Source organism: Xiphophorus couchianus, chromosome 11 (genome assembly GCF_001444195.1).
Source record: "Xiphophorus couchianus chromosome 11, X_couchianus-1.0, whole genome shotgun sequence".
NCBI lineage: Eukaryota > Metazoa > Chordata > Actinopteri > Cyprinodontiformes > Poeciliidae > Xiphophorus > Xiphophorus couchianus.
This window is the reverse complement of record NC_040238.1, coordinates 25,134,529-25,161,739: the sequence shown is the minus strand read 5'-3', so window position 1 is coordinate 25,161,739 and position 27,211 is coordinate 25,134,529. Positions and strand designations below refer to the sequence as shown.

The following is a 27,211-nucleotide window of genomic DNA, read 5'->3' as shown; positions in this document are numbered from 1 at the left end:
TGCATAGTCCTAACAGTAGTTTGAACGTACATTTCTGCCTTAAGTTGTTAAAATTGTAACAGCTTGAGGCAGAATATGTGCAGCAGTCTGCAGATGCTGAAGCTGCTGTTCAGTAAGTTCATGGGAATGGTGTGAGGGGTCTCTGACGACCGCAGCCCCCTGTTCCTGGAGCAGGTCTGAAAACAGACACTGGACATAAATCCTCATTCCAAGGAATCTGATGTTTTCGGTTCTCTCTACAGCACTGATGCTAAGGGGAGGCCAGGTCGGAACCTCTAGAAGTCAGCAGTTACCTCCACGAATCACTAGTGTCCTCATGAACTACAAATTTAATGATCTGGTTGGGTTTTTTTTTTCATTTGTGGCCTCACGGTTGGGCGTTATCAGTTTTAACAAAAGTGGGCTGAGCACACAACCTTGTGGCGCCCCCTTCCCCCCAGCCCCCAGTCTGTGGTTATAGTTTAACAGGAAGACGCGTGAGCAGCAACAAAAATGATGCATCTGACAGTAGTCACTGGAGCGGCACTTTTTCAGAACAATGACAGAGTTCAAAGAAATTTGAAGATCTAAGAAGGAGAATTCACTCTTGCATCACCATGTGGATGACAAAGTCTCTTCTTTCCCCCTCCCCAATTTCTAAAACCTCCAGTGATGCTTTCGTTGCTTAGCTCATCTGGAATATGACACATCACTGAATCAAACATTGCTTTATATAGTTGAATATATCAACAAGTTTTCACTGGTCTCTCTATTTTAAGAATTGGTTCTGTTCCTTCTGAAACCTTCCATTATGACTAACGGATGAGGTTCCTAATTCCTGAGGATTATTTCTGAATGTTTTGATTTCTCCGTGGATGACCCTCTTCACTATTATTGCGATTATTTAGGCCTTCTTATGTTGCACACTTTTGTTTTCTCACTACAGCTCTGCCTTGTACATAAACATATTAATTGTTACAGCACATATACATTTGGATTTTCTGCCAAATCCACAGCAGAGGTTTCAGTAAACCCACTGGGTTTCGCAGCGGGTCAACACGAGGAAGTATGGAAAGCATTGTTTTCTACTCAAATGCAGCAGCGCCATCTAGTGGACAAAAATATTTCACATTCAATTTACCAGCTTACCAGATTGACCTTCTACTGAAAAACTGAGAAAAAATGTCCAGGCCTCCACCGTGGGTATGACAGAAATATCCAAAATACATTTACTAAAAGAAGTATTTATGTGTTCAATATGTATTACAAAAAAAAACTTAACAGCAGAAAACAACCAAACACTTCATGGCTTAAAGAATAGTTTTATTCATGTTTTTAAAACACACAAAAAAAATATTTTACATAAAAAATTATTACACTTATTTTTCAAGTATCCTGGGCAAGTATCCATTTGTCTCTAAATGGAAGGTGATTTTGGGACGATTACATGTGAGAGCAGCAGCAGGTATAGGCACAAAGTTGCACACACACACACACACACACACACGAATAACCTTTACTGCCAACATGAACATACTTATAAACATACAGTGTAAAATACTTATAAAGAGAAAACAAAGTTTAAAAGTTTGTTAATGGACTAATTTCTTCATTGATTTTTTTTTTTTACACATTACTCTTGTTGCTCAGCTCCACAGAGGAATCCGGTGTCGGGCCATGCTGTGGTGGAACACCTGTAGATAACACAAACACAAAATTTAGACAATTATAATTCTCAGTTTTGGGTTACACACATGTAGTTAGAGTGTAATAAAACTTTTGAAGTCAAGTTTTCCACGAAAACACTTCCTTGCAATGTTGCAACCAGTCTTGGGCGACGGTTCCCCTGAACCTATTTTTTTTCTTCAGAAATGACTCATTTTAAGACTCCTTCTCGTTTTGACCTATTTCTGAGCAGACGGTGTAGAAACGTAGCAGTAGGACATTCGTGACAGACTGAGATCCATTCGGTCACATTTCTCACAATTTCACAAGTCACCACTTTTTTGGGGGGGAGGTTTGTTGTCACAGACCAACACGAAGCGCTGAAAACTGAAACCGTAAGGGCAATAACCTCGTCACCGGCTCGAGCCATTCTCTGCTTCTGCCTTCAAGTTATTTTGGTATGCCACCATTTATGGAGAACTTGTGCTTATTGGTAATAAGTAAGAGAGCCAGTGTGTGCATTGAATAGAGGACCATTATTTAGGAAAGCCTAGATCAGGGGTCTGTGCACCCTTAACAGTCCAATGAGCCATTTAGGCCCTCGGTCCAACTAAATAAAACTAGTTTAGAGCCGCAAATGTTAAATTAAGTAAAAAAAAAAAAGACAGCTGTCATTTTTATCAATATTTATTATAAGAAATTTATCTACAGTTTTAGATTTTAAACCCAATTCAAACTTGTAAACCTTTGCAAGTAGAAGGATACATTTTTCTTCTTGGGATGTTGATAAAGTTTCCAACCTAATTACAGAAAAGATTTCATGTGTTTTCATGTGTATGTTTAAAAACGTTAGATTATTATCAGCGAAGGTTTTAAAGAGGCGTTGTGGAAGATCCAAACAGCAACTTGTGGCTCTGAAGCCGCAGGCTGCAGACCCCTGGCTGAGATTCTCAAAAATTAATTACCTTCAACCAGTCGCTGGACGGCTTTCTTGTCTTCACTGATATACATGGTAGCGATGAGGAAAAAAACTCCACCAAGAATCCCAATAAACGGGCAGAGAAGGAGGCTGTACTTCAGGCTGTGGAAGTCGCTGGTATAAGGATTAAATGAGCGTATGGCGTCAGAGATCTGCAAAAAATGTGAGAAGAGCATTATGGAGAGGAGGCAAAAAAAAACCAAAAAAAAAAACCAAAGGACTGAAAACCGTGGGGGGATTTCAGCTCACCACTCCTAACAGATACGGACTGCCAGCGTCGCCGAGAAGATGGCCGACGGTGATCTGCAGAGCCTCGGCTGTTGCCCTTCTGGTTGGTATGACGACATACTGGAGTAAATCATACAAACACAACAGCCTGTTGGCGCCGAGAGGCAGCAGAACGTGTCACATTTTACTGAAGATCAGCGCCGCTGGGACTCACCAGCAGTATGTCAGCCAGGACCGCCCAGTTCAGAGAGAGCAACAACTCACCGAAGAAGATGAACACCTGAAACCAAAGATTTAAGTCACAAAGTGAGGAAGTAATAAAGGACGTAATGAGACCGGGAAACAAAAATGTAAAACAACAGTAATTCTTACTTTTGGACTAAACAAAGAAAATACACCTGGTGGTTTATGTTTTGTCTCGTCTAATTTATTTAATTTAATAAATGTTAATGCTATAACAAGCAATTGTAAACATGATGCTGCTGCAACATGAACAATGTGCTGACAATAACGTGCAAAAGAAAGTAGATTTAAAGCAATGGTAAGATCTGAGGCCAAACGTGCCAAAACACAATGATTAAAAATCTGTAAATGATTACTTAAATATGTCATAGTTCACTTAAAATCAGAAATAAATACATAAATAAATAATAACAACAACAAACAAATGTACTTACACGCATCAGTATAAAGTACCACACAGGTAATTTGACAGTCTTCTTAAGGTTTTATAGGCTATAATCTACTGAAATATTTTTTTCTCTTTATTTTGTTTCTTTTTATTGAAATTATGCCGAGCAACACATATAAATAGACGGCCTCAGCCAGGAGGTAACTCCCTGTCTTCCTCTCCATAGTTACTCACCCTGTATCTGTCTGTGGAAGTTCCTTCTCATCTTTCTGACCCTCATTGTCAAAGCTGGCCTTACCGAGCTGCGGCTGCACACCTGTCTGGCTCTCACCTGTTCCCGCCTCGCGCTCTCTTTGTTCACGCAGGTTTCTAATATGAATCTCGTACGGTTGAGCTGCTGCTGAACGCTTTGGTTGGTTACTGTGGAACTAACAGTGGCCGTAAACATAAATGTCAAATTAATCAAAGCCTGGGGTAATTAGAGTCACTTTAATTTATGCTGCATTTCACTGTGTTTAATAACCGAGACATTTAGAATACACTGATCTAGATTTTCTAATTATTTATTTAGAAATACTTCTCAGAAATAAATACTTAAAATGAGTTTATGTCAAGTGAACCATATCATTAGTTGACATACTGTAGATGAACAACAAGTGATTTGTTTATTTGACTGTGTCACTATTGGTCTTCCATAAATGTTGTCCAATGACAGGGCAGCAGTTAACTGTGTTTCTGTTTACCAGAAGGGGGGAAAAACAAAACGAAGTTTGAAGAACTTGTTTGTCTGAGTTTATTTTTTCACGTTGAATTCTCCCCCCACCCATGTTTCAATTATAGCCTCACCAGGATTCATTTGGATGTTAAGCCTTGTCTATATTTATAATGTATAGCTAGATATCTTAAGATGTGTTTGAAGAAAGAGTTTTAAAAAAACACCTTTGATTCTTCATTGCTCTCTGACCTCACTGTCCTCTGTCTTGTAAGCATTTTACAAAGTGGTGACTATGTAGCTACATTAAACTATTTTACAATGTTCTTCATGATCGTTGTAGCATTAAGCTCATGCTATACTTTTTAAAAAAATGACTTACTATGGAATTTCCTTATGGGTTTAAAATGATTCAAAACATCTTTCATTGTTATTCAACAGGACTTTGCGTATTAACTAAATGTAGAAGTGTTTGCCTCTTACATAAGTGACTGGAATGCTTGAGGATGCAACAAAAATGGTGATGAAGAGACAGGGCACTGATCCAAGCATGCCCACTGCACAGATGAGGGGGTCCGCGTGTGAAAACCTGCCCCTGAGTTGCCTGGATATGGTGGTGCCCAGAGCTCCTCCCAGAATGCCTGTGGCCACCGTCACGGCGCCGAATATGTAGCTTTTGGGGTGAAAAATGAACAAAAAGCATTAGCGACCTTCTGGGATTTTGAAGCGTGAGACGAATGCAGGTCCAGGCAAGTGACGACACCTGTCTGTGGAGTTGCAGCTCTCCCCAGTAGTGCATGAAGGTCGGAGGCCCTGGGTGACGTGAGCCCTGGCCAGGAAGGTGGGCAACCAGAAAGCCAATGCTCCGGTGAGGAAGGCCAGAGACGTCACTCCGAGCGTCGACCACACGTAGCTTTTACTGAGATCAGAGCATGCAAACATAACATGAAAGGGCTGCATGTGTGAATTTGAAAGAAAAGCACCGGATTACTGTCTAGCCTAAGATAAGTGATGCAGAAAGAAAAATAGCTTCAGCTATCAGCAACATCAGAAAACGACAGTAATGTCATCGTTTGTGAGGTTGCAAAACAAATAATTTTTATTTTTTTTTGTTTCGTTTTTGTTCAAATCGTACTTTTTCAGAAGATACTTTACATCCTCCATGTAAGAGCTCTGGCCCGTCACTCCATCTCCGTGGGTTTCTGCTGCCCCTCGTGGAGGGTTGGGGCACCAGAACACCATCAGGACGAATCCGACGAGACCCAAGATGGACGTGAACTGATTAAAAAAACAGAAAAAGTTTTATTTTTAAACTTACCTGTTCAGCATCATGGCGTTTATGTACGGTAATAAATGTGGTACCTTGAGAGCCCAGCGCCAGTCCCCCGTGAGATAAGCGCTCCCTGCCCCTGTGATGTATCCGAGACCGCTGAAAATACAGAAAAATACCATCAACTCCGGAACAGGAAGGGCAGAGACAAACAAACAAACAAACAAACCGAGACAAATACATGAAAAAATCAATTTCATCTTGCGTAAGAGAACCTAAAGAATTATTAAAGAGCGAAATACACGTTACTTAAAATCAGCCTCTCCACTGTTGTTCAGAAACAATGATGTGTAACTGGTAAGCACTAGCACATGAACGAAATTGTGTTGGAACCTCACAGTCCCGTTGCCAGTTCTTTTAAATAGAAAACAGACGGCTTTTTTGGCACAAAATAAAACATTTTTTTAACTGGATTATGTGGAATAGATGTGTGCCTGCTTTTCTTTTTCTTTTTTGTGGTATTTGATGTGGTATTTTGTTGGTAGTTCTCAACTGTTGGCAACACCAGAATAAACCCTGTTTCATAATTCTTCGTCGTGCCAAAATCCCTAACGGCGCTACATATCTAATCATTTAAATAAAACTGTCTGCATTACATGAATTTATGCATTACATAAATCTAAAAAATTTATTTAAATGCACATTCTAAAGGATGGAGTGAGCACCAAAAAGTCTTTATGTAAGAAACATTCACAAGCTCCTTGAAAGTAAGAAGGGCAAACATATCAATACCCTCCAAATACAGTCACTCTGTCAAAAATAAAAATAAAACGAAAAAAAAATGTGGCCTCAGGTTATGAAACTGTTTTTATCTCAGGCTTCGCTGGAATCGACAACCTATAGTAGTAAGACGCGGACGAAACAAAGTGTATGTCAAGGTGACGTTGAAAACCTCCAGCAGAGTCAGCAAACAGATAATTAGTGTTCTCCGTCAGTACAAAATATCTGAAAATATATGCATAATCGTACATTAATTAACCGCAGCGGGGAACCAGTTTGTTGTTTTTTTTACTCTCAGAGCCAAAAGAATGAATGAGTATATAAAGAACTGTTTCATATGCAACATTAGCTTGAAATTAACCAAGGAACATGTTTGATTCTACAGAGTTTAAGACCCGTGGCAGATCCTGTTCCTGGAATATTATTTTGACTACTACGTTACTGTAGTCCAGTGAACAAAACAAGTGATTATGACTTGAAAAGTGAGACTTTTAGCTGCTTCCATTCACTGCTGCTGTTTCATGCAGCCGCTGCACGGCCTGCTAGTGCGGAGTCTACTTCTGGTGACACAGTTCTTGAGAGAAACCAGAATGTCGGCGTCTGTGTGCACCTGAAGTCAAAGTCGCCAGAGAAAGGATGTCTGCTCAAATTCTGACAGAACTTTTGTTTCTTAAATGAGAATGTTTGTCAGCATTTTGTGAGATTACAGGCAGACTGAGCTTAACACAGAGAACTTTCATACTGGGAGGGTTTCTAAGCAGCTGGTCTCAGACAACTTTGCTCCTGACTTCCAGTTGGACAAATTAATTGCCACATAAACCTTTCCCCAAAAAGGGCAGCATTGGATCCGAATAGTTTGGTGTTACTACTTTCATCACTTTTCTATACTTTCTTGTTTGATTTCTGCTCACTTTCCATCTATCACACTTTTTATATATTCCTCAGATATGGAATCTAATGAAATTCTTGATAAGATACCCGCCCGTATATAATTGAACAGGAGATTCAGTTTTGGCGCGCAGCCTTTTTGCAATTAAAAAAAAAACATTCTTCTCATCTGGAATAAGTAAAAAAGACAAAAACCCCACAAATGAATAAATCCCACATGACGGTTGCTGCTCACGTGCAAATAAAAAAAACATGTTAGCAAAGCACATCCTGTCAGCTGCAGCGCTCTGCGTTAAAGAGAGGGCGGCGCAATTATTTAGACTAATCAAACAGAAAGAAGCAAGGTTACAGAGGGAGCTTCTGACCTTCCCACAGGGATGAAGATGTAGAAGATGCAGATCATGATGCTCCGCTGACCCCCTGAGAAGAGGTCGCCGATGATGGTGGGAGCAACGGTGGAGTAGCTGGCCTCCCCGACGCCGACGAGCGCTCGCAGCACAACCAGAAGCCAGAATTGCTAAACAAAAACAAGTCGAAAGCGCAGAAGCGTTTCAAACGTTATTCGCTTCCAAAACCCACAGACCTCCTCTTGCAGCGAGGTCAGCAGCTTTTATAGAGCACTGTAAAAAAAACATGACCAAAATATCATCAGTACATTTTAGTGGGATTTTATGTGCTAGATCAACACAAAATAGTTCATCTTTTTTTTTTTTTAAAAAAGACATGATTTTCATAGTTTTTGTAAACCTGTACTATACCTCCAAATAAAATCCAGTGCAACCACTCTCTTTTTTATTGTCATTACTTTTATCCATAATTACGTTTTACACTTTATTTTGGTCCATCAAATAAAATTCCAATAAAATACATGGAAATTTTAAGTTTTAAAGAGACAAAATGAGAAAGGAATTATTTTGTGTTTAAAAATGTCCTATAAGCAACACTGTGAGGTGGACAGCTGAACTTTCATTTAACTCCAGCTGATGTTGCATGACGACCTAAAAATAACGATCCTGAAGATGTGCTATTATTTAATGTATCAATTTGTTAGGAAGATCAGAGACAAGTTGCTGCAACTGAAGTCCAACTTCTGCAAACATTAGTTCCTGTTTTCTTCCTCTAAATGAAGCTGAATTATTCACCATATTTAAGAACAATCTTCTTCTCTCAGCAACGCTGTAAATGATTTTGAAGAAATTTCAAACATTTGAATTTTGCTTGTTGACATTTAGCTTAGTCCTCCCACTGTGCGTACGTCTCCCACTCCCACCTGCCGGCACCATCTCACCAAAAAACTAGACTTCTGCTCTAGAAATAGAAGCGACTGCCAGTTTTTTTAACGCGCTCTGAAGCCGAGTGCCGGGTGGAGGAGCAGCAGGAAGTGACACTCTCTGACCTCTCCTTGTTTCTTCTTTCTTATGCACGCAGGATTGTCAGCTTCACACTTACCGATTTGGTGACAAAGGAGCTGCCAGCTGCAGTCAGAAGCCACACGCTCAAGCCGCACAGCATGATGTATTTGCGATTGTAGCGATCGCCGAGGTAACCAAAGAGAGGGGCCAGGAGTAAGAAACTGCAGATGAAAACTGTAAATGCACGGACAAGTCGATTTAGAGAGCGAGTGAAGAGATCTCAGTGGGAAAAACAAAGCGTTAATCTCGGCTAATTTCAAAAAGGAGTTCTGCAGGCACGTGTGTTAGTGTTTGGGACTATTTCTGTTTCCTGTTTAGGACCTTCTCTCTTATGCTCATTTGCATTCTGACGACTGGAAACGTATTATTGGGAGCAAAGTCCAGTCTCTTCTTTATGCTTAAAAGCACAAACCTACGTGTGTATAAGTGTGTGTGCCATAGGTTAGTTTTGTCTTCCGTCCGATAAGCCTAGCTGCACTTTTTAGGTCTTTTCAGCACATTTTGAATACAGAGTAAAATAAGAGCCTCAAGTGTGGATCATTTCTAAAGCGACGCCTCCTCTCACCTGTTTGCAGCAGTCCAGCCGTACTGTCACTGATATTGAAGAAGTCCTTGATCTCAGAAAGCACACCTGCATCACAACAAAGACACAGTCACTGGAAGTCTCACCAAATCAGAGGCTGTGAACCTTGTTTAGTTATTAAATCATTTTGTCTTTTCGCCATTTCTGTTCTTTCACACCGGCTTTACAAACTGATGATTTTAGATAACGTCCTGTGGTTTTCGAGACTCATCTCAGTACTGTCTACCTGTGGGAAGTCAGATACAGAAACTCCAGTTACATCAGAAGTCATAATTTGTCATATTTATTGAAAGTCAGCTTTTATGTATGGGGATGAGAACCACAGTCAATATAGATAACATGAAATATGTCATTCTCACATTATGTCATTCACTAAAATTTAAAAGACGCAAACTGGATTTGAGCCTTTTATTGTTATTCCTGTCCCTAAAATAATGAAAATACTGAATTACTTAATGGGAAAAAATATATTGAAGGTCATTTCGCTCTTTAACCCCCTTTTTTTATTATTTGGGTTTGATTTGATATATAGTACCTTCCTAGTGGACTTTTGCATCATATATGCCATGTTTCCTGCTAAATGCCTTTACTTTATTACAATTTACAATGTTATCAGAATTTTAAAATTGAAAAACTGAAATAAAATGTTTTATCTATTCTTCTTCTCAAAAGAAAATCATCGGCAATGTATGCAGCTTCGCCCAGAACCCTTCCACACACGAAGTTACAAATTAGCACACAAAGAAGAACGTTCTAATAAGTTAAGTTCACGAGTAAAACCTGAACAATTAAGTTGGAAATGACATACTTGTGGGAGCAACATGGTGTGCTTATCGGTACAAAACGGAAAATGTATGAGGGGGCGTTTTGGACAAAAACTATGTTTTGTCTCTCACACACTACTAAAGACTCATACACACACACAAAATATTAAAATTGCACATATATACTATTAAAATGTCACACGCATACAATTTTTCTCTCACATGCACACACAAGACTAAAACTGCAGATATACACTACTAAAATATCACACACACACCCCTACACACACAAAACATACAGACATACTATTCTGAATGATGGGTCAAAAATGTATGTGTGAAAATGTATGTGTGTGTGAACTAAGACTAGGGACTAATGTCTCAGCCAGATCTAGAGAAACTCATCCATGCGTTTATCTTCAGTCGTATTGATTATTGCAGCAGCGTCTTCACAGGTCTGTCCAACAAATCAATCAAACAGCTGCAGCTGATCCAGAATGCTGCTGCTCGACTTCTGACTAAAACCAGGAGGATAGATCACATAACACCAGTTTTAAAGTCCCTACACTGGCTCCCTGTAGCTCAAAGAATAGACTTTAAAATACTGTTGTTAGTTTACAAATTACTGAACGGCTTAGCACCACAATACATTAAAGATCTGCTGTTGTTGTATCAACCATCCAGACCTCTCAGGTCTTCCGGTTCTGGTCTGCTCTGCATCCCCAGAACCAGAACCAAACGAGGAGAAGCAGCTTTCAGCATCTATGCACCACAAATTTGGAACAAACTTCCAGAAAACTGTAAAACAGCTGAAACATTGACTTCCTTTAAATCTCGACTAAAACCCCACCTGTTTAGGATTGTATTTGAAACGTAATCAATTACAAATTTATTGATGGAACTTTACTTAATGTCATGTTTTGATTGTTGATTCTATGTTGCATTGTGTTTCTGTGTTTGATGTTATAAAGCACTTTGAAATGCCTTGCTGCTGAAATGTGCTATTGAAATAAAATTTGATTTGATTTTTGATTTAGCCTGAATGAATGAATGAAAATGAGACTTGTATTTTTCCTGTGTGAGTTGTCATGGAAGAGGCGGGGCATAATTTGGAGATCAGATCGCGCATGCGTTGATACCACAGTAAAGTTTGTTTCAAGTTGGACGTTAGATATTGGCGCTCCGTGGAGTAAGCGGCCTTTGGCTCAAGGTTGATCCGATTTATGAACGCTAATTTCGGCCAGCCGTTCTCTACCGCTCCCTCCTCAAGAGCATAGTTTTTGTCCTTAACGGCCCCTCATAGAAACGTGTGATTAAGACATTGGGGCAAGAACTGGCATAGCAACATGCAGCGAAACTGCACATGTTTTATGCTTTGAGTGCGTGTGTATAAAAAGGCTTGATTTTAAGTGGGAGAAAAAATGGGAAGAAGCAGGCAGGAATTGGCAAATGACCCAGAGTCGACCACTACAGAGATCCCCCCACCTGCTATCGTGTAGCGCTCCATGTAGTTGAGCAGGTTGACATAGCAGAGCACAGCTATGGCCACATAGGCACGTCTCTTTGAAATGGGTGGTTTGTCTGAAGGGAGTGTTGCGAGCGATGAAACGCTGTTCACCAGAGCGCCGTAACGCAGTCCTGAACTGGAGCCCAGGCTGCATCGAGGAACCGGTGTGTCCTGATGGGAGCTCACAGATCCCTTCTGATCCATAGTGTAGCCCGCCTGTTACCTAGAAAAGACAACCAAGCGCACAAAAACTAAATGTGAGGCCAAGTAAATAAATAATAGGAAATAGGAATATATAGGATAATAGGAAAGAGATCAGGCAGAAGTATGCTGTTTGCAGACGACATTGTGACCTATACTGAGAATCTATATAAGGATTAAACACAAACATGGACCACGTTTTAGTGGCGCAATCACTGGTATCACTAGAAATAATTGTAAAGCATATACGACAGAAGCATTATATTATTATTATTTATTTATTTTCTTTTTTATAGTTAATGAGAGCCTACGTTAATCCATTACTTTTTGTTTTTCTGGGGTATAAACATGACATGACAGAGAGGGACGTTTCTCTCATCTTCTGGCCAACAGGCTGGAGGAAGATCTGGGTTTATGTTGCCACCACACACAGCAAGAAGGACAGTAAAAATGTCCTAAACTCACTGTTTGAGACGTGAAAAAGAAAAAAGAAATTACATACCTGTTGGCTGTTTGGGAGCAAATGTGTAAAATTTGCTAAATGCTTCTAGCACTTTCAGTGGAACTGGCTTTGTGGTTAGTTGACAACAGGATTGAAACAAACACTGGGTCAGACATGAAGCAACAAATTATTAAAATGTGGGAAAACGTCTTATTCCAGACACTAAGTATGGTGGAGGATCAGTGATTCTATAGGACATTCTGGAAACCTTGTTGAGGTGAACATGATTAATTCTACACCAAAACGGGTCTTTTTTTATTTGTTAGTTTTTTTACTTCCCATCACCCTTGAAAAGCAGGGTTGTGCAAGGCACTGTGAACGGACGATCAATAATTGTGCCCCCATTGATTACTTCTTCACCAGATCTTTCTCCTTAAAAACAGGCCCTCAAAGATTTTACTCACATTCTTCGGTCGCAAATGACTTTGCTATGATAAATTCTTTTCAAGCATTAAACTAGGCAACAAACTCGTCTGCATGCATCTGTAGGCTTTTAAACTTTGCGGGACATACGTGCCGTTAATTGCTAATTATGTGAAAGAATGATTGAGTAGAGAGTAAAAATCCATATCCCAATCATTCCATCAGTTCGGAGGGGTTAGCGACGAGTTCATGGCTGTCATTCGTTCTTACCTCAGTCACTTATCTCCTTCTGCATACAATAAAGATCAAGATGTGGCTCATAGATAGGTTTTTGCTAAATCAGTCGACGAGCTAAAAACCCATAAGAACAAAATAACAACAACAAAAAAAAGCAACAAAAAAACACATATTTAAGCAATGTATGACAAGGATTGTTGCTCTTGTGATCTGCTTGTGAAATCTCACTTCCCAGTCATAATCTTGTCAGCGGAGAATGTGTTAAGATAGGAGCATTTACAGTGACACAAAAAAGCAAAAATAAAGCAATTTCACAAGTGTACAAGTATAGGTGTGTCAAAACAAAACAGGAGAAAGCAGAAGGAAGCCGTTTGGTAAACTGTTTCGCAGCCCAAATTACACAAACAGTTAAACATGGCTATGGGAACGCTTCATCCCTTAATGTACGTTCACTAAAAAAAGAAATACAGATTTTTTTAAAAAGAAAAACATTCACAGAACACTCACAGAAAAGCCCTCTGTCTTTTTGCCCAGGTTGCAGAGTCCACGCAGTGATAACACTAAGCCTATTGTACAGCGAATCTTCTCCAAACAACACCCTCAGCAGAGTGGGTTCAATTTTTAGCCTCTACGCCCAAAGTCCTGGCTTCTTTTAATCAAAGCTACAATAACTGATGAAACTGTAGGTGAAAACTTTAAGCCACTAAAACTGTTCAAAGAAGTAGAAAACAAGCTCACCTAGTTGTTAACGGTTCCCTCTGAGAGAAATTGTTTTTATACTCTTTCTTCTCAATTCATACTTGAAGACTGGATGCCAGAGAACGGCGCACACTCCTCTGTGTCTCTCTGAGTATTGAGGAAGCTAATGGTTATCTCACTTCTAGCTTGACTCAAGATATATTAAGTTAGTGCAGAGGGCCCTGCCCACTCAGGGCTGGTCATATGCCTCCACATTTGGGTTGACACAACGTTGCTAAATGTGATGTTTGGTATTTTTATCCAGCTTTTTTTTTGTTGTTTTTTTTACATTGGTAAAAACACTGTCAGGTTCACTGAGTAGAACTTTTTAGAGGTCGAGTACGTAAACGACAGATGGGAGGCCCTCAGCAGCTTGAAAGTGCGAAAATTTCAGGAACTAAATGAGGGTGTTCAGACTTTAATCAGCGGTACGCCTCCAACAATGTTGCATCCTTCTGCATGTTCCTGTAGCGTCAGAAGAGAAGTGGGTCAGCTCTACCTTTTTAGCCTTCATTGTCAGGAAAATAGCTGCGTATTACTGTAGGGCTGATTTAATAACATGAGAAATGTAAATCAAGAAGAGGGGAAATCCCTCAAGCAAAGCTGCTCTATTTCCATTTTTGAAGGCTTCTTATCCAGCTTCTTGACCTGCGATCGCTGCTCTTAGAATGTGTTTTTTGTTTTCCTACTGAATTCTTGTCACTTCTCTGCATCCACTGGTTAACTGTTAACCCGATTACACTTCGGTGTCAAGCCCTCAAATGTATGCAAATTCTTCTGTCTGACCCTCGTTGAAAAGTTACCATGAGTCCCCAAAATGTGACTCATGGTCACATGCTTGAGTGTTTTTCTAGTTTCACTGGTTACGTTATTAACACAATCCGTTAGAAAACAGCAGAATCACAAGTCTGAACACCTCCAAACACCACAGCTGCAACTGCAGTCACCGTCTGTCAGAACAAGCCGACTTCCTCCCCAGGAGAGTTTCTGTCAGTGTGATCTGACATCATTTTTTTTCACCTTTGGTTTCAGAGCACAGCAGTTGAGAACCTGGTGTAAAAAAAGAAAATTTAAATACAGAGCACGCCACTTGATCAGTTTATCAAATGTATTTTTGGCAAACTCTCAATAATCAATATCATGATTGCTTCTTCTCTTATTACTCCTGTTGTGAGGTCAATCAAGAGGTCGCCTTTTTGTGTTCCCTAGCGCCACCCAGTGTTTATAATGAGCATGACCTGGTGCAGATGGGAGGAATTGAGTGCAGAAGCTTTTTTTTTTTTGGTGGTTTCAGAGGTTCTGCTGCTAAACTGTAGTTTTTCAGAGATACTAATCTGATCATCGTATCTCGATTTACCACAAAAATATAAGTGACACGTAGCAAACCAACTAAAAATTAAAAAAATTAGACTGAGGATAGCAACTTATTCAACCAACCATAACAGCGTAACACCAGTTTGAACTATTTTCTTCAGGTTTTGACCTATTTACAAAGAGTTTAATGTAAATTAAATAAACCACTCTGATTCCAGAACCTCCTCATTTCGGAACTACAAGATTTATTATCTTGCGATCAAAAACAGCTACAACGTTCACGAACCATTTAGAATGATCAGAGCTGCATCATAACCGCTAAACTGATTTACTGATTTACTGTCCTCATGACATGTTCAAAGTTAAACATAGAACATAAAGAGATGAAGAAGTTGTCTTTCACAATTTCCCTATGTGTGTCACAACTTGATGTTACGTCGCTGATTTTTAGATGCAATGGCACAGTCAAGCAACCCCACGATCCTCCCACGGTCTAATGGCATAAAGGACAACCAGTTGCTATATTACTGTAAAGTCTGTGTGTCTGGGCTATAGCGCAAACATTTAGAGCTGGGCTATCAGCTTGATGACTGCGGCAGCTAAACTTTACCTGGTTTCTACTTCTAATTGTTACTTCAAAAACTTGTTGTGGAAACGCATCAGCCAAAATTCAAAGTTCTCAGTTTACCACTGTGTCAATGTGATTAATGTGAGGACACAAGGAACCAAAACGTGTTTCCTCGGCAGGGAGGCTGAATCCATACTTAGAGATAAGCTGTTTATATTTATGTACTTCTTTAATGTATGTTTAGGGACATTATAAACCCCTATCGTAATGTTTTATTCTTAATCTCACCACTGCTGGATTTTAGGTGATCCAATACAAAACAAAACTTATCAGCTAACATCTGAAAGAGAATTAAACCAAATTTTAAATGATAGCAAACTCACTTACATAGATTTAAAAAAAAATAGAAGAGTGGCAAAAAGAAAGTAGTAAGACTCCATGCTTATAGGAGCTACAGACAGTCAACAGGTCAAAGAAGTTTGCTGTGTTCAAATGAGACAAGCATTTTTTCCATTTTGTCTATATGAAAAACACTTTGTGGGGCAGAAAACCACCTCACTGCACTCTACTCACAAAATCTCTCTAAAAAAAAAAGACAAAAAAAACCCCAACAACATTGTGGTGGCAGCATCATGCTATGGGTATTCTATTTTTTCAGGGACAAAGAAGCTGATTGAAGTTTATGAAGAGATGAATTGAACTAAACACATTGTAATCCTAGAAAACAAAACAGTACAGGCAAGAAAAAATAAAGGCTGTGTTCAGAGCTAAATTTATCTGGGGGTCCATATCAAACAATACTAAATATTCAGATACTGTGCATCCAATCTTGAGCTAAAATGCAATAAATAAATACATTTTGAAAAAGAATGGGGGAATATCAATTTTTCCAAAGGAATTAAATAATTGGAGCCAAATATTGACTCAGAGGGGACAAACAAATCACAGTTTTCAGGTTTTTATTTCGTTAAAATGATTTAAAAATATACATTATTTACTTCCCACCTGCGAAATATGCACTGTTTGCTGTTGGGCATAAAGTCCCAAAGCAATGCGGTGGGGTTTGTGGCTGTGATATGGCAAAATGTAGAAAAGTTAAAGGCAAAAGCAATGTTACTACGTAGTACATCTTAGCTTTAAATACAACAAAGATTCATTTAGATTCTGAACAATTGTGGCTTTTGCTTTGAGAAGGAGCTTCTTCATCCTGATACCATATTTTAATCATTGTACTGCCCCAGCAAACTACAACACAGGAGATCCCACTTACCTCTTAATACTGTTTGAAGACATTCATAGAGTGAGTCTGCTCATCCCCTTACTACGCACTGCGTCAATGTTAATAAATGCATGTGCATGTAATATTTTCAGTGGTATTCTTTGTCTTTGTTGCCTAATACTTACTGATTAAAAACTTCGAGGCCGGAGAGTGAAAGCGGTTCGGAAGATGGCAGCAGAGAATCACTCGCAGACAGGGCTGCTCTAAGGATACCAACGAAGAAGAAACATCGAAGGTGGCAACAGAAGGCGGCGAAGAAGAACGAGGAGAATGCTAATCGGAAAATAAGAGAGACGGGTTCTGTTTAGTTAACGTTAAAACAACGCTGTTACCTCGAACTGCTCCTCTTGAACAGAGCTGCATCATAACCGCTAAACTATGACAGAGCCTCAGTCAGCGCTGTTACTCAGGAGACAGCTCGCAGGTAATTAAACCTTGTTGGGAAGTGCTGGGTACCTGGCTAACAGCGGTACTGTGGCACGTAGCTGTGATGTTGTGCTGGCGCAAATTGTTTTTCTTCAACCTTTTTACGTAAACGTTAATATACAATGACATAAAAACTGCGTGGGGATTAAAGGGGAGTTTGTCGATATATATTCAGGTGAAAAATAAATAAACGTCAGTGTGTATGGAGAGACGTTTGAATTTGATTTTCGGCGTTGCGAACTGTTCGCAGCTTGAACGCGGCTGTCACCCAGTCCCGACGACTTCCAGCTGTCAGGGGAGCTAAAAGCTAACGTGCCGATGTGTTTACATGAATTTTAACCAAAATATCAAGTGGCGATTAGCTTTTCCAGTCATGACGTTTTCCGGTTATCTTCTTAACATGCTGCGGAGTACTATGTTACAGCACAAAGAACATTAATATTTGTTGGACCTATTTTCTTTCCTAACCACTTTGAATTGTTGCCATATTTAGCCACCTCACTAGTTTCGTTAGGCTAGGCTAACGTTAGCTGCCGTAGCCGTTGTTAGCTGCAAGACGCCAAGCTAACAAGCTGATGCTAATATCACAGAAGCTAAATTTACGAGGCTGAAGTTTATATTCGATTTGGAAGCTCAGGAAAGGGACAGTATTCGGCTTTTAAAGAGGTATTATTGCAAGTATTTTTTAAAACATGATTACGTACTTTGATTCTGAAAGGCTCATTCAGAAGAGTTGAGCCTAAAACAAATCATTAAGTAAAAGTAGACTGCTCTTCAATATTTTATTGCATTATTTGTCTGGTTTAAACCTTTTGCCAAATTCTTTAAGTGTGTAATTGAGTATATTTATTTGTATCTTTAATATAGCTATCTATTACACCACCAAATGTTGTTGTTTTGGATGGGTTATGATCAGTTTTCTCTGTACAAAACGAAACCCCATTTGCGAACAGTTGAAAGAGGATCAGACAAAATTTTAGATGAAAGCAAGATGGTGTATCTAGATTAAGAATCAGAACAGTGGGCGCCGGGTGGCTCAGTTGGTAGAGCAGACATGTGCAAGGGCTGTAATTGTTGATGCAGTTGCCCTGAGTTAAATTGTCAGGCCATTTGCTGCATATCTTTTTTTTTTTTCACTTCAATCTCTATACTATCAAATGCGTAAATTGTTCAATAAAGGCCACTCTTGCCAAAAAACAAACAAAAGAAATCTTTAAAAAAAAAATTGTATGTGGATTTAGATTTTGCAATCTCAATGCATCTACCTTTGAACATTTATGAACCAGGGTTGAGTATTTATTACATAAATAATAAGCACAATTTCTTCTGCTTTCTTTGCAATATAAATGGCCTACCATTTTAAGTGGCTGAATGCATATTAAATAACACAGAAAACAAAAAAAGGCCTTTTGATTTGTTTTTGAAGCTGAACCACATAAATTAATTCTAAAACAAAGATGCAAATTATTATTTTTTATTTTCAAGCCAGTTAAATTACTATTAAGTTTCGGATGCTTTGAAAAATTTACTTTGAGTGCCAAACCCATTCAGACGGCTATTTTTAGCAATGTTCATCTGAACAGCTGTTTTTGCTTTGCACATATCAGATCATTTATGTTTGACATATAGTTGCTTGAAGACACTATCTACTCATCTATTCTGTTGAAAGAAATGTGCCATAGTTAATCCAATCTAGGTTTCTTTCACACATGTAGCATTTTATCTACTCCACCGGGATTCTGAATAATTTTAAAGTGGATAAATAAACCAAAAATATCTAGGAAATTCTGGTTCTATCTTTAATATGTAGTAATTTGTTTCAGAGTTCAACAGTCTAAATAATGTTTTTTTTAGGTAATCCCAATCTCCCAAAAAGCTTTAAATTGTATTTTTTTCCCCCTCTACTAACGCACTTTTCTCCAAATCACAAACATTGTTCTAATCACGTAATTGCTTTATAATTTAGTACAGAATTTGAACTAAAACAGGGCAAATGCAATCTAGATTAATTTAAAAACAATGAAATTGCCCTTTACTGAAATACTGAATGCAAGCTAACTTCAGAGTTACAAACGCTTTATTTTAGCAGAGTCTGCTGTGAATTAAATTTAGCTCCTCTAATAATAGCACCCTTCCAAAAGCAGCCAAGTTCAACCCACTTCATTTTAGTTTAGGCTCAGGCTCTGAGGTTAATGTTTCTTTTTTTTTCTTCTTCTTTGTTTTTTTACTAGTTGTTGCTTAGAACTGGTTGAAGTTACTCAGAGCACAAAATGTGCTCCTTTCTATTTGGAAAAGATTTACTGTCTGAAATGGTTAACTTTTACTCATGTTTCAACTGGATCCTTTGGAAAATGGAGCAGCGGGGGTATGACATGCTTGTTTTAGTAAACATGTCTGTTTCATACGAATATGTCACCAACAGCGTGCGGCTGTTGACGAGTATTGCAGAAACCAATGTAACTGTCGTCATGTGGCACTGACGCCTGCCAGCCAATAGAAATTACCAACAAGCTTATGTTTTAAGTTGTGAGCAGCGCAGCTGTGGCTCAGTGAAACTCGTTCTGCCATCCTAGAAAAACACTCTTTTCATTAGATAGTGATCTTCTGCCTGAGCTCATCTGTAAGCAAATACCAGTGCTGAAAAGTGTCACATCTTTATGTTTTTTTAATGCTTTTGCCTACTGTTTGGTAAGTTCGGGGCTTCAGAATATCAGAAAAACGTGTAATTGTGATACTGTTGCTAAATATTGCAATATTGATCATGATAAACCAACATTTTTTTTTTTCTGTCCCCACCACTCTGCATGAGCTTTAGCATGTTAGCCACTAAAAACATCCATCCACTGTGGGCATTAAGGGCAGAAAAAGTCCACCAAGTAGGCCAAATATATTTTTGGCATTCATTGTTGCTGAAAAATAACATCCTATCAAATATTGCATTCAAACGGCCATTTAGCGATGTCCAGCTGTAGCTAAATTTCATTAACTCATTTACCTTTGTATTAAAAATAGCTTCTTTTCTTCCCCCCTGCCTGTCATTATTTTCTGGTGTACAATGTTTCAATGAAGTGTGTCAAAGTGGACACTTCACAAAAGTAACAACCTCTTCAAATTTAGATACTCGATTTGATGACGCTTTTATAAAAGTTGCACACGGATCAGTTTTTTTTTAAAGAGTATATATTTTTAAATGTAGAAATGGCAAAGCTTTTCATGTGCAACATTGTGATCCTTCTGTAGCAATACTTCTGATGTTTAGGTGGAGGAGTTGTAAGGCAGGACAGACTTGCGGGGTGATCCTGTAACTTTAAGTGTGTTTTGCATGTTTTCACCACCATGTGCAGCCTTATGCAATCCCCCAAGCAAGCGTGTCCCACAGACGCTGGCTCGCCTCTGCAGTGATCAGAAATCATTCTGGGGCTTTCTGTCATCTGAACATTGACATTTGATCCCTGTTTGTTACCTAGAGCTAAACAAAAACCCAGTGGAGGGATTCTCAGCAGGCCTAATCGAGGACAATGACCTGTACAGGTGGGAGGTCCTCATCATCGGGCCTCCAGACACACTCTAGTAAGTCACAGCGTTCGTTTTCACGTGAATAACCCTTTGTAGCTGTCTATTGATCTGTTTTAAAGCTGGCTGAGTGTTTATCCTGATATATTGATCCTGTTTACCTTGTGTCCACAGTGAGGGCGGTGTGTTTAAAGCTCATCTGACTTTTCCCAAGGACTACCCCCTCAGGCCACCTAAAATGAAATTTATCACAGATATTTGGCATCCAAACGGTGGGTGAAGTTGTAGAATACCAAACAAATATTAGTAGAGTTGAAGTGTCTTAGAAATAAATGTCTTGTTGCTTCGGTCATTAATATTTTGTTGATATGCAAATCATTATACAACATGCAAATTCGTCTTTTCTCATTTGTTTCTTGCATCTATGTCTTTAATAATATTAAAGTTTAATAAATTCTTTGCAGACATGCCTCGGTTGATTTGAGCTCATTCAGATTTCTATTTAAGACCTACAAAATAGGATAAAAAATATATTTTTTTTAATATTAGGAGCAGAGAGAATTTTATATCTAGGTGTATGAGAAAGCAGTCTCTCTAAAATATGAAGTGACTATTTTTAGAGCAAAGAAAAACAACAAAACTGACTTTAAACTCTCACGAGTGTTGTATTTTAGCGATTAGCGCTGTTAGCATAGCTAGCATAGCTTAAAATGGCAGTGTTTAATCATTATCGCACAGGTGTGCTCTTCCTTTGACCCCATGAAAAAGTATTGGGAAATATATAAAAAACAAAATTAAGGATAATATACTGTACAGTAAGGACAAGATTATACAAAAATAGTGTATAATCTGTATAATCCAAGGAATGTTCAACTGAGTATTTTTTTCCCAGAGGTTCAATAATCAAAGACAAGATTCTGATTGGTTGGATGTCACTTGAGGCGAATAATAATAATAATAAATGTATTTTTGTTATCGGCTAATTTCCTGGTGCATCTCGACTTTTATTGTGCTCACTGTAATTGGTGCATCAGTGCGTCCCAATACATTTATGCAAGCTAAATAAATTCATAAACAAATTTATGTATATGTTTCCAATCAGTTTTCTGACTTTATATCTGATCCAGATATTTACGATACTCTTTAGGTTAAATATTCAGTTGTTGTGTTTTTTTTTCCCGTTGGGGCAGGAACTCCCCTAAAGCGTACAGGAAAATGGATCCCAGTAACTGGGGATAAAAACTTGAATATGAATTTGTTCACATGTAAATCCCAGTTAAGGCGAGGCAAAAGAAAGCGTTTCAGTCAGTTTGGCAGCAGTACTCACAATAAGAAGGAAGCAAATGGACCACACATGCTGAGGAAAAGTGTCATGGTGGCCATTGAGTCTCTACTGCAGACCGATTAGTTGTTTCCTGTTGGCAGGCACACTGTAGTCTATCTGATAGGCAGCCATTGTGAAACTTACTCACCAGACGCCACAAAAAGCTTCAGCCGGATTCATTTTATGTGTTAACATGAAAAGTGGGAGCAATGAGAAAACAGTTTGAACCGGCTGTCTTCAAGGAAATAATGTTTGAGTTGCTCATTAACTCTTTTTTTTTTTTTACACAATTTGAACTAAAATAAAGAAACTGGAGTGTCAAAGGTATTTCTCTATTCTACTCTGCACAGTAAAATTCTTTACACTGGAGCTTCACGGCTGAAATGTTCCCCAAGCGTGTTCACAGGAGGCTGAATAACCTGGTTTAAAAACTCTGTGACGTGACTGCTTTAGTTGGAAGTGGTGGCATGCCAGACGAAGAGGGAAATGGAAGCTAATTAGGATTTTCTCTTTCTTACTTTAGTTGACAAGAACGGAGACGTATGCATTTCTATTTTGCACGAACCGGGCGAGGACAAGTACGGCTACGAGAAACCAGAGGAGCGCTGGCTGCCCATCCACACTGTAGAAACCATCATGATTAGCGTTATCTCTATGCTGGCAGACCCAAATGGTGACTCGCCAGCCAACGTGGACGCTGCAGTAAGTTTGGCTACTTAAGAATGGGTTTTTCTTCAAAATAACAAGACATTAGATTCTTTTCCCTTTTTTTTGGAATTTGTTGATCATAAATGTGAAGAAGCTTCTAAATTGTCTGTTTTTGTTTGGTTTTTTTTCTCCTGCAGAAAGAGTGGAGGGAAGACAGACACGGAGCATTCAAAAGGAAAGTCGCTCGTTGTGTACGAAAAAGCCAAGAGACAGCGTTTGAGTGATATTTATCAAGGATCTAGCTTCTTTTCTGTTTTCAGGGTAAGAAGATTTACCTTTCACTCTTTACGATCTTGGACTTTACCAACTTCAGCCACCATTATCAGATTATAAATTGCTCTATTGCGGTATGTGTCTGAAGTGAATGCAGCTGGTTTAATATTAGATAGATATGACTTGATGTTATGAGTGCCCTTACAAATCCTCCTTAGAGCCTAAAAGTAGCTTTGCTGTTTATTTCAGTGAGTTGCTGAGTCGGATGTTCTCAGCAGCCGAAAAGCATCAGTTGGATCTGACTTTCCTATGTTGCCAGTTGTTTTTTGGTCGAACATATTACTACATTCTGTTATTCCATGTGAATTATGAATTGCTAACCCTATCCTTTCTGTTCATTTTGTGTTGTAAGATGCTGTTCATTTTACTGCTTTGACACTGTTTTTGTTTGTTTTTAAAGATGTTACTGTCTCTGCTGAGTAAGAGAGCAGCAATCAATATTTTCCATATTTGTTTTCTTCATTTACTTTCTGTTGCAGCTTAATGCTGTTACTGCTGGAGCCTATCCTAGCAGTCAGTGGATGAAAGGCAGATTACACCGTACATATGTCTCCAGTTTATCTCTTATAGAGACAGGCAACCTTTAGCATTTATTTTTCTTCGCCATAGGATCAGTTAAATTATTCTTCATATTTTTGGGGCTAATTAAGAAATGTTCTGTTCACCAGGATAGACAAATTAAGAAGGAAACATGATTTCTACAGGAAGGCCTTGGCTAAGTTTTAAGCTGGTAAAATGCTCCTCTGAGTACAGCGGTTGCTAATTGTTGCTTTGTTAAAGATCACCAGAGACAGCAAAATTCTTCATTCTCATTTGTCAAATTAAAAATAAACTAAAATTCATTTTTACTTTAGGTTGAAATAGCAAGTTTAACTAAAGTAAATGTATTCATATTCCCTCCAGTTATGGGTGTTAGCTTATTGAAATAGGAACAGATTGACCAGATAATGAAAATTGAGAATGGGGTAAAATAGAAAGAAAATAGACAAAAAAGGGGGGACTTATTAGGTCATCCATAAATACTGAATCCAAAAATCAATTGGACTCTATTCATTTGGGAAGCCTATCATACGGAAAGTGAAGGGTGTGGTTAAATCCAGGGGATGCACTTTAAGGCTGATTACGGCACAAAGGCTCCTCTGAATACAGCCCACAAATATGTCCTCCTCAGCCCACCTATCCCAAGATTCATTGCAGGCACAACAGGAGATTTTTTTTTTTCTTCTTAATGATTGCATGCAAAGCAGGAGGCATACCCAGACTGAAGTCCAGTTTTAAGTATGTTTCAAAATGGATCGGTACAAAAATGAAAAGCTTAAAATGGTTGTCTTGTTATGGCTTTCGTCGTTTGCATGGACATTGTTTTTAATACAATTTTGTAAAGAGATCAGTTAATTTAAATTATTTTAACTACCGTAGTGAATGAACTATAAGTAGAACTTTTCATAGTTTGTCTGGTACTTCAACAAGGTCTGTCTCTCACTGAATGGTTTAAACACGACTCAGTAAATGTTTTTTCCTCATCATTTTTTGACTCCAGTGTGACTTATAGTCCAGAAAATACAGGAATTTAAAACGGCTCACATAACTAATAATAATAATTGAGGGAGAAGGGGGGGGGGTAATATTTTGAGCTTCATTTTTACTCGCCTGGTGTTTTAAAGCTGTTAGGGCTGCTGGGTGACAGAACATAACCTGATGTAAGGGCGGGAGTAAAGCCAAAGGTTCGAAGGTTGGACCGTCCAACTTCACAGCCGCTCACTTCTAATCTCTCGTCGATGAAGAACCCTTGGAAAGATGCTGCCCCTAAATTTGTTAAAAAATAATGGGACATGTATTAAAATATGTGAAGTGGTTTTTTTTTTTTTTTTCTGTAATTTGTCACACAAAATATGCAACATTTCCAAAGACGTTAATGCCATTGAAAGCAATTAGAAGTGTGTTGCACACTAAAAATGATTGTCTAGATTTAATGGTGCAACCAACTAATGTTTCCCTCCTCCCCCTTTCCGCAGGTCTCCAATTTGAAATTCAAGATGGCACTGTTTCCTGCACTCTTCCATCCTGTCGCCAGGCTTGTCCTCCTTCATTTTTGGCTGGAACAGACTGACAACTGTAGGGTGCAATATAACATTAAAGTGACTACCGAAGCTGACAGAAAAAAAAAAAAAGCCAAGCAAGTGCCAACATACAAAAAAAATATAAAATAAAATAAAAAATAAATAAATAAAAGAAAACATGCACCCAGAAGATGTTCAAACATTTTTCAAGTTTCTGAACTGCTTCAACATTCAGGATGATATTGTAAAGACATGTACATAGAACAGACTCAACCGGATAATATATACGCTCCGTTTTCATCCATCAAGACCTTTTAGACCAAATATTTAGTGCTGGTTCGGACAGATTTATTTTTGTCTTTTTCTTCTCTCAACTCCAGCATGCGTTAGACGTCATTAGGTTGCTTTCCGCAGGAGGTCTTAAACAGAACAAATCATTGTTGGAGGAACGTCGTCTGTGAAGAGGCTGTTTTTGAGTGACACACGAGGAACACGCCTGAGGATTACCGCCTGAATAAAATGGAATGGATTTTACAGCCATCCCAGATCTCACCTCATCACATGTAAACCTGGATTATGCTGTCTTTCTTTTTTCTTTCTTTTTTGCCTCTGAAGTCTTACCATATTTTAATTTGGCGCAAAGAAACATCACAGTGTTATTTTGTTGTGCATGCTGTGCTTTTTTTTTTTTGTTTTTCTTTTTCAAAAGTGCCTCCTAATAAAATGCTTGGCCACCTCCCCCCTTTACCTCCACAAGGGTTCAAAGTGTTGAAATAACATTAAAGAAGTTGTCATATCCTGCCTATATTGGGATTCTATAATTAGGGTGTTTGTGACAATTTTCTGTAGCAATAAGCCTCCTGGTATAAATTGTACAAGTTAATTTTTATCTGCTGATGCAATTCGAAATCCTATTCCTCAATATATATATATTTTTTTTATTATTATTTTAGCAGCGATTTGTTTCTTTTTCTGTGTTCATTGTAGGAGCTGTTATGCATGCTTTTTGGGTGTTTTTTTTTTTTTTTTTTTTTTGGTTTGAAAATGTCTGAGTGTTGACGAACAAAGTGCGCCTGCCAATTTTGTTTCGGCGCCCTTTGCCCTTATTCACACATTTCTGATAATTCTACCCTCTGATCTAGCGCAGTTTTGCTCAATGTACAAAACAAAATACTGATGTATATTTTTCTTCTTATGGAATCTGTCACCTGTAGTGAGTTCTTCTAAAACATGACCTTTTTTTTTTCAACAAGTCCCGGTAGTTTGGCTTTATTTCTGATTTACGTCTCCAGTGGTTCAGATGGAGCAAAATATCCTTTTTGGACTGGTAATGAGAATTTTACTGTTTAAAACAAAATATATTTTTTAAAGTCTACCTCTCAAGACGGATTACAGTTTAAGATCTGTTGCGTCTAAACTGAATGAAAATTGACTTCTGAACCTAACCTGCTCTCAAGGTCATAACATTTATGGTATTTCCTTAAGTTATTGCATGTCTGGGGCACAAATATCTAGTGGTCTATCTGGTCCACATTTATTTATTTTTTCTTTTACCAAAATTTGATTTTAGCTACATTTGTTTTATTTGTTGGATTTTACTCAGGAAGAAAAACGAGTCTTAAAAAGCAGGTTTAGGTGTTCTTTTCTCACTATGCTGGATTACTTAAACCCAACTTTTAAATGTCCAATCTGAGGTCTGAGAATATTGATTAGAAATTGACATTTATTCTGATGAAGCTAACATGATGCTACCATCACCGTGATTAACTCCCAGTACAAGCATAGCTTTAGTTTGATGTTTGTTTCTTGCCTATCCAAAAAAAAAAAAAAAAATAGATATAAAAGGTGTGCAAACCTCTAAAATGTTAGGTTTTTTGTAGTGTTGTTACAATGACACGCTGATAAATTAAGTTTTACCATCTTTATGTTGCATATATCATAAATACTTCATAGGGTACATTTTTTATTTACTAAAATAATTCAGTCTGTCTTGATTTGATTGTGAGGACATTTCTCATCCACAGCTCTCTTCAGGTCACCTGCTTGATTTTCTCAGATTTCATAGAACTTTTACTAGTTTTGTCACTTTAGATCAGGGGTGGGCAATCCTGGTCCTCGAGGGCCGGTGTCCTGCAGCTCTTAGATGTCTCCTTGGTCCAACACACTTGAATCCAACAGCTGAATCACCTCCTAAGTGCAGTCAAGTTCTCCAGAGTCCTGCTAATGACCTCATTATTTGACTCAGGTGTGTTGAAGTAGAGACGCATCTAAAAGTTGCAGGAGACCGGCCCTCGAGGCCTGGAGTTG

General features: G+C 38.5%; 2 protein-coding genes across 4 annotated transcripts; one reads left to right on the top strand and one right to left on the bottom strand.

Moving 5' to 3' along the window:
• Positions 1 to 1,285: 1,285 nt before the first annotated feature.
• spns3 (SPNS lysolipid transporter 3, sphingosine-1-phosphate (putative)) lies at positions 1,286 to 16,845 on the bottom strand. 3 transcript variants are annotated; one of them, XM_028031986.1, is made up of 13 exons: positions 16,726 to 16,845; positions 11,377 to 11,621; positions 9,110 to 9,175; positions 8,582 to 8,718; positions 7,498 to 7,649; positions 5,557 to 5,623; positions 5,330 to 5,472; positions 4,958 to 5,113; positions 4,678 to 4,867; positions 3,066 to 3,131; positions 2,873 to 2,971; positions 2,610 to 2,775; positions 1,286 to 1,673 (listed from the first exon to the last, which is right to left on the bottom strand). In XM_028031986.1, the coding sequence occupies exons 2-13, from the start codon at positions 11,600 to 11,602 to the stop codon at positions 1,606 to 1,608; spliced, it is 1,536 nt and encodes a 511-aa protein (XP_027887787.1). In that variant the 5' UTR covers positions 11,603 to 11,621; positions 16,726 to 16,845; the 3' UTR covers positions 1,286 to 1,605. The 3 variants fall into 3 exon arrangements, with proteins under 3 accessions (XP_027887787.1, XP_027887788.1, XP_027887786.1); XM_028031987.1 differs by lacking the exon at positions 16,726 to 16,845 and adding an exon at positions 16,592 to 16,676; XM_028031985.1 differs by lacking the exon at positions 16,726 to 16,845 and adding an exon at positions 13,440 to 13,575.
• Positions 16,809 to 26,149, top strand: ube2g1a (ubiquitin-conjugating enzyme E2G 1a (UBC7 homolog, yeast)). The gene is made up of 6 exons (XM_028031988.1): positions 16,809 to 17,024; positions 20,494 to 20,596; positions 20,714 to 20,811; positions 22,387 to 22,565; positions 22,709 to 22,832; positions 24,860 to 26,149. Exons 1-5 carry the CDS (start codon positions 16,979 to 16,981, stop codon positions 22,793 to 22,795), a joined length of 513 nt encoding a protein of 170 aa, XP_027887789.1. The 5' UTR covers positions 16,809 to 16,978; the 3' UTR covers positions 22,796 to 22,832; positions 24,860 to 26,149.
• Positions 26,150 to 27,211: the final 1,062 nt, after the last annotated feature.

Excerpts from the sequence above, each read along its gene's own strand:
- spns3 (XM_028031986.1), bottom strand. The coding sequence starts at position 11,602 with ATGGATCAGAAGGGATCTGTGAGCTCCCATCAGGACACACCGGTTCCT. Across the intron at positions 4,868-4,957 it reads AGCTGCAACTCCACAGACAG|CTACATATTCGGCGCCGTGA; the intron begins GTGTCGTCACTT and ends TCACCCCAAAAG. Across the intron at positions 3,132-4,677 it reads CAAGCATTCCAGTCACTTAT|GTGTTCATCTTCTTCGGTGA; the intron begins GTAAGAGGCAAA and ends CTTTGGTTTCAG.
- ube2g1a (XM_028031988.1), top strand. The coding sequence starts at position 16,979 with ATGACAGAGCCTCAGTCAGCGCTGTTACTCAGGAGACAGCTCGCAG. Across the intron at positions 17,025-20,493 it reads ACTCAGGAGACAGCTCGCAG|AGCTAAACAAAAACCCAGTG; the intron begins GTAATTAAACCT and ends TTTGTTACCTAG. Across the intron at positions 22,566-22,708 it reads CAGCCAACGTGGACGCTGCA|AAAGAGTGGAGGGAAGACAG; the intron begins GTAAGTTTGGCT and ends TTTCTCCTGCAG.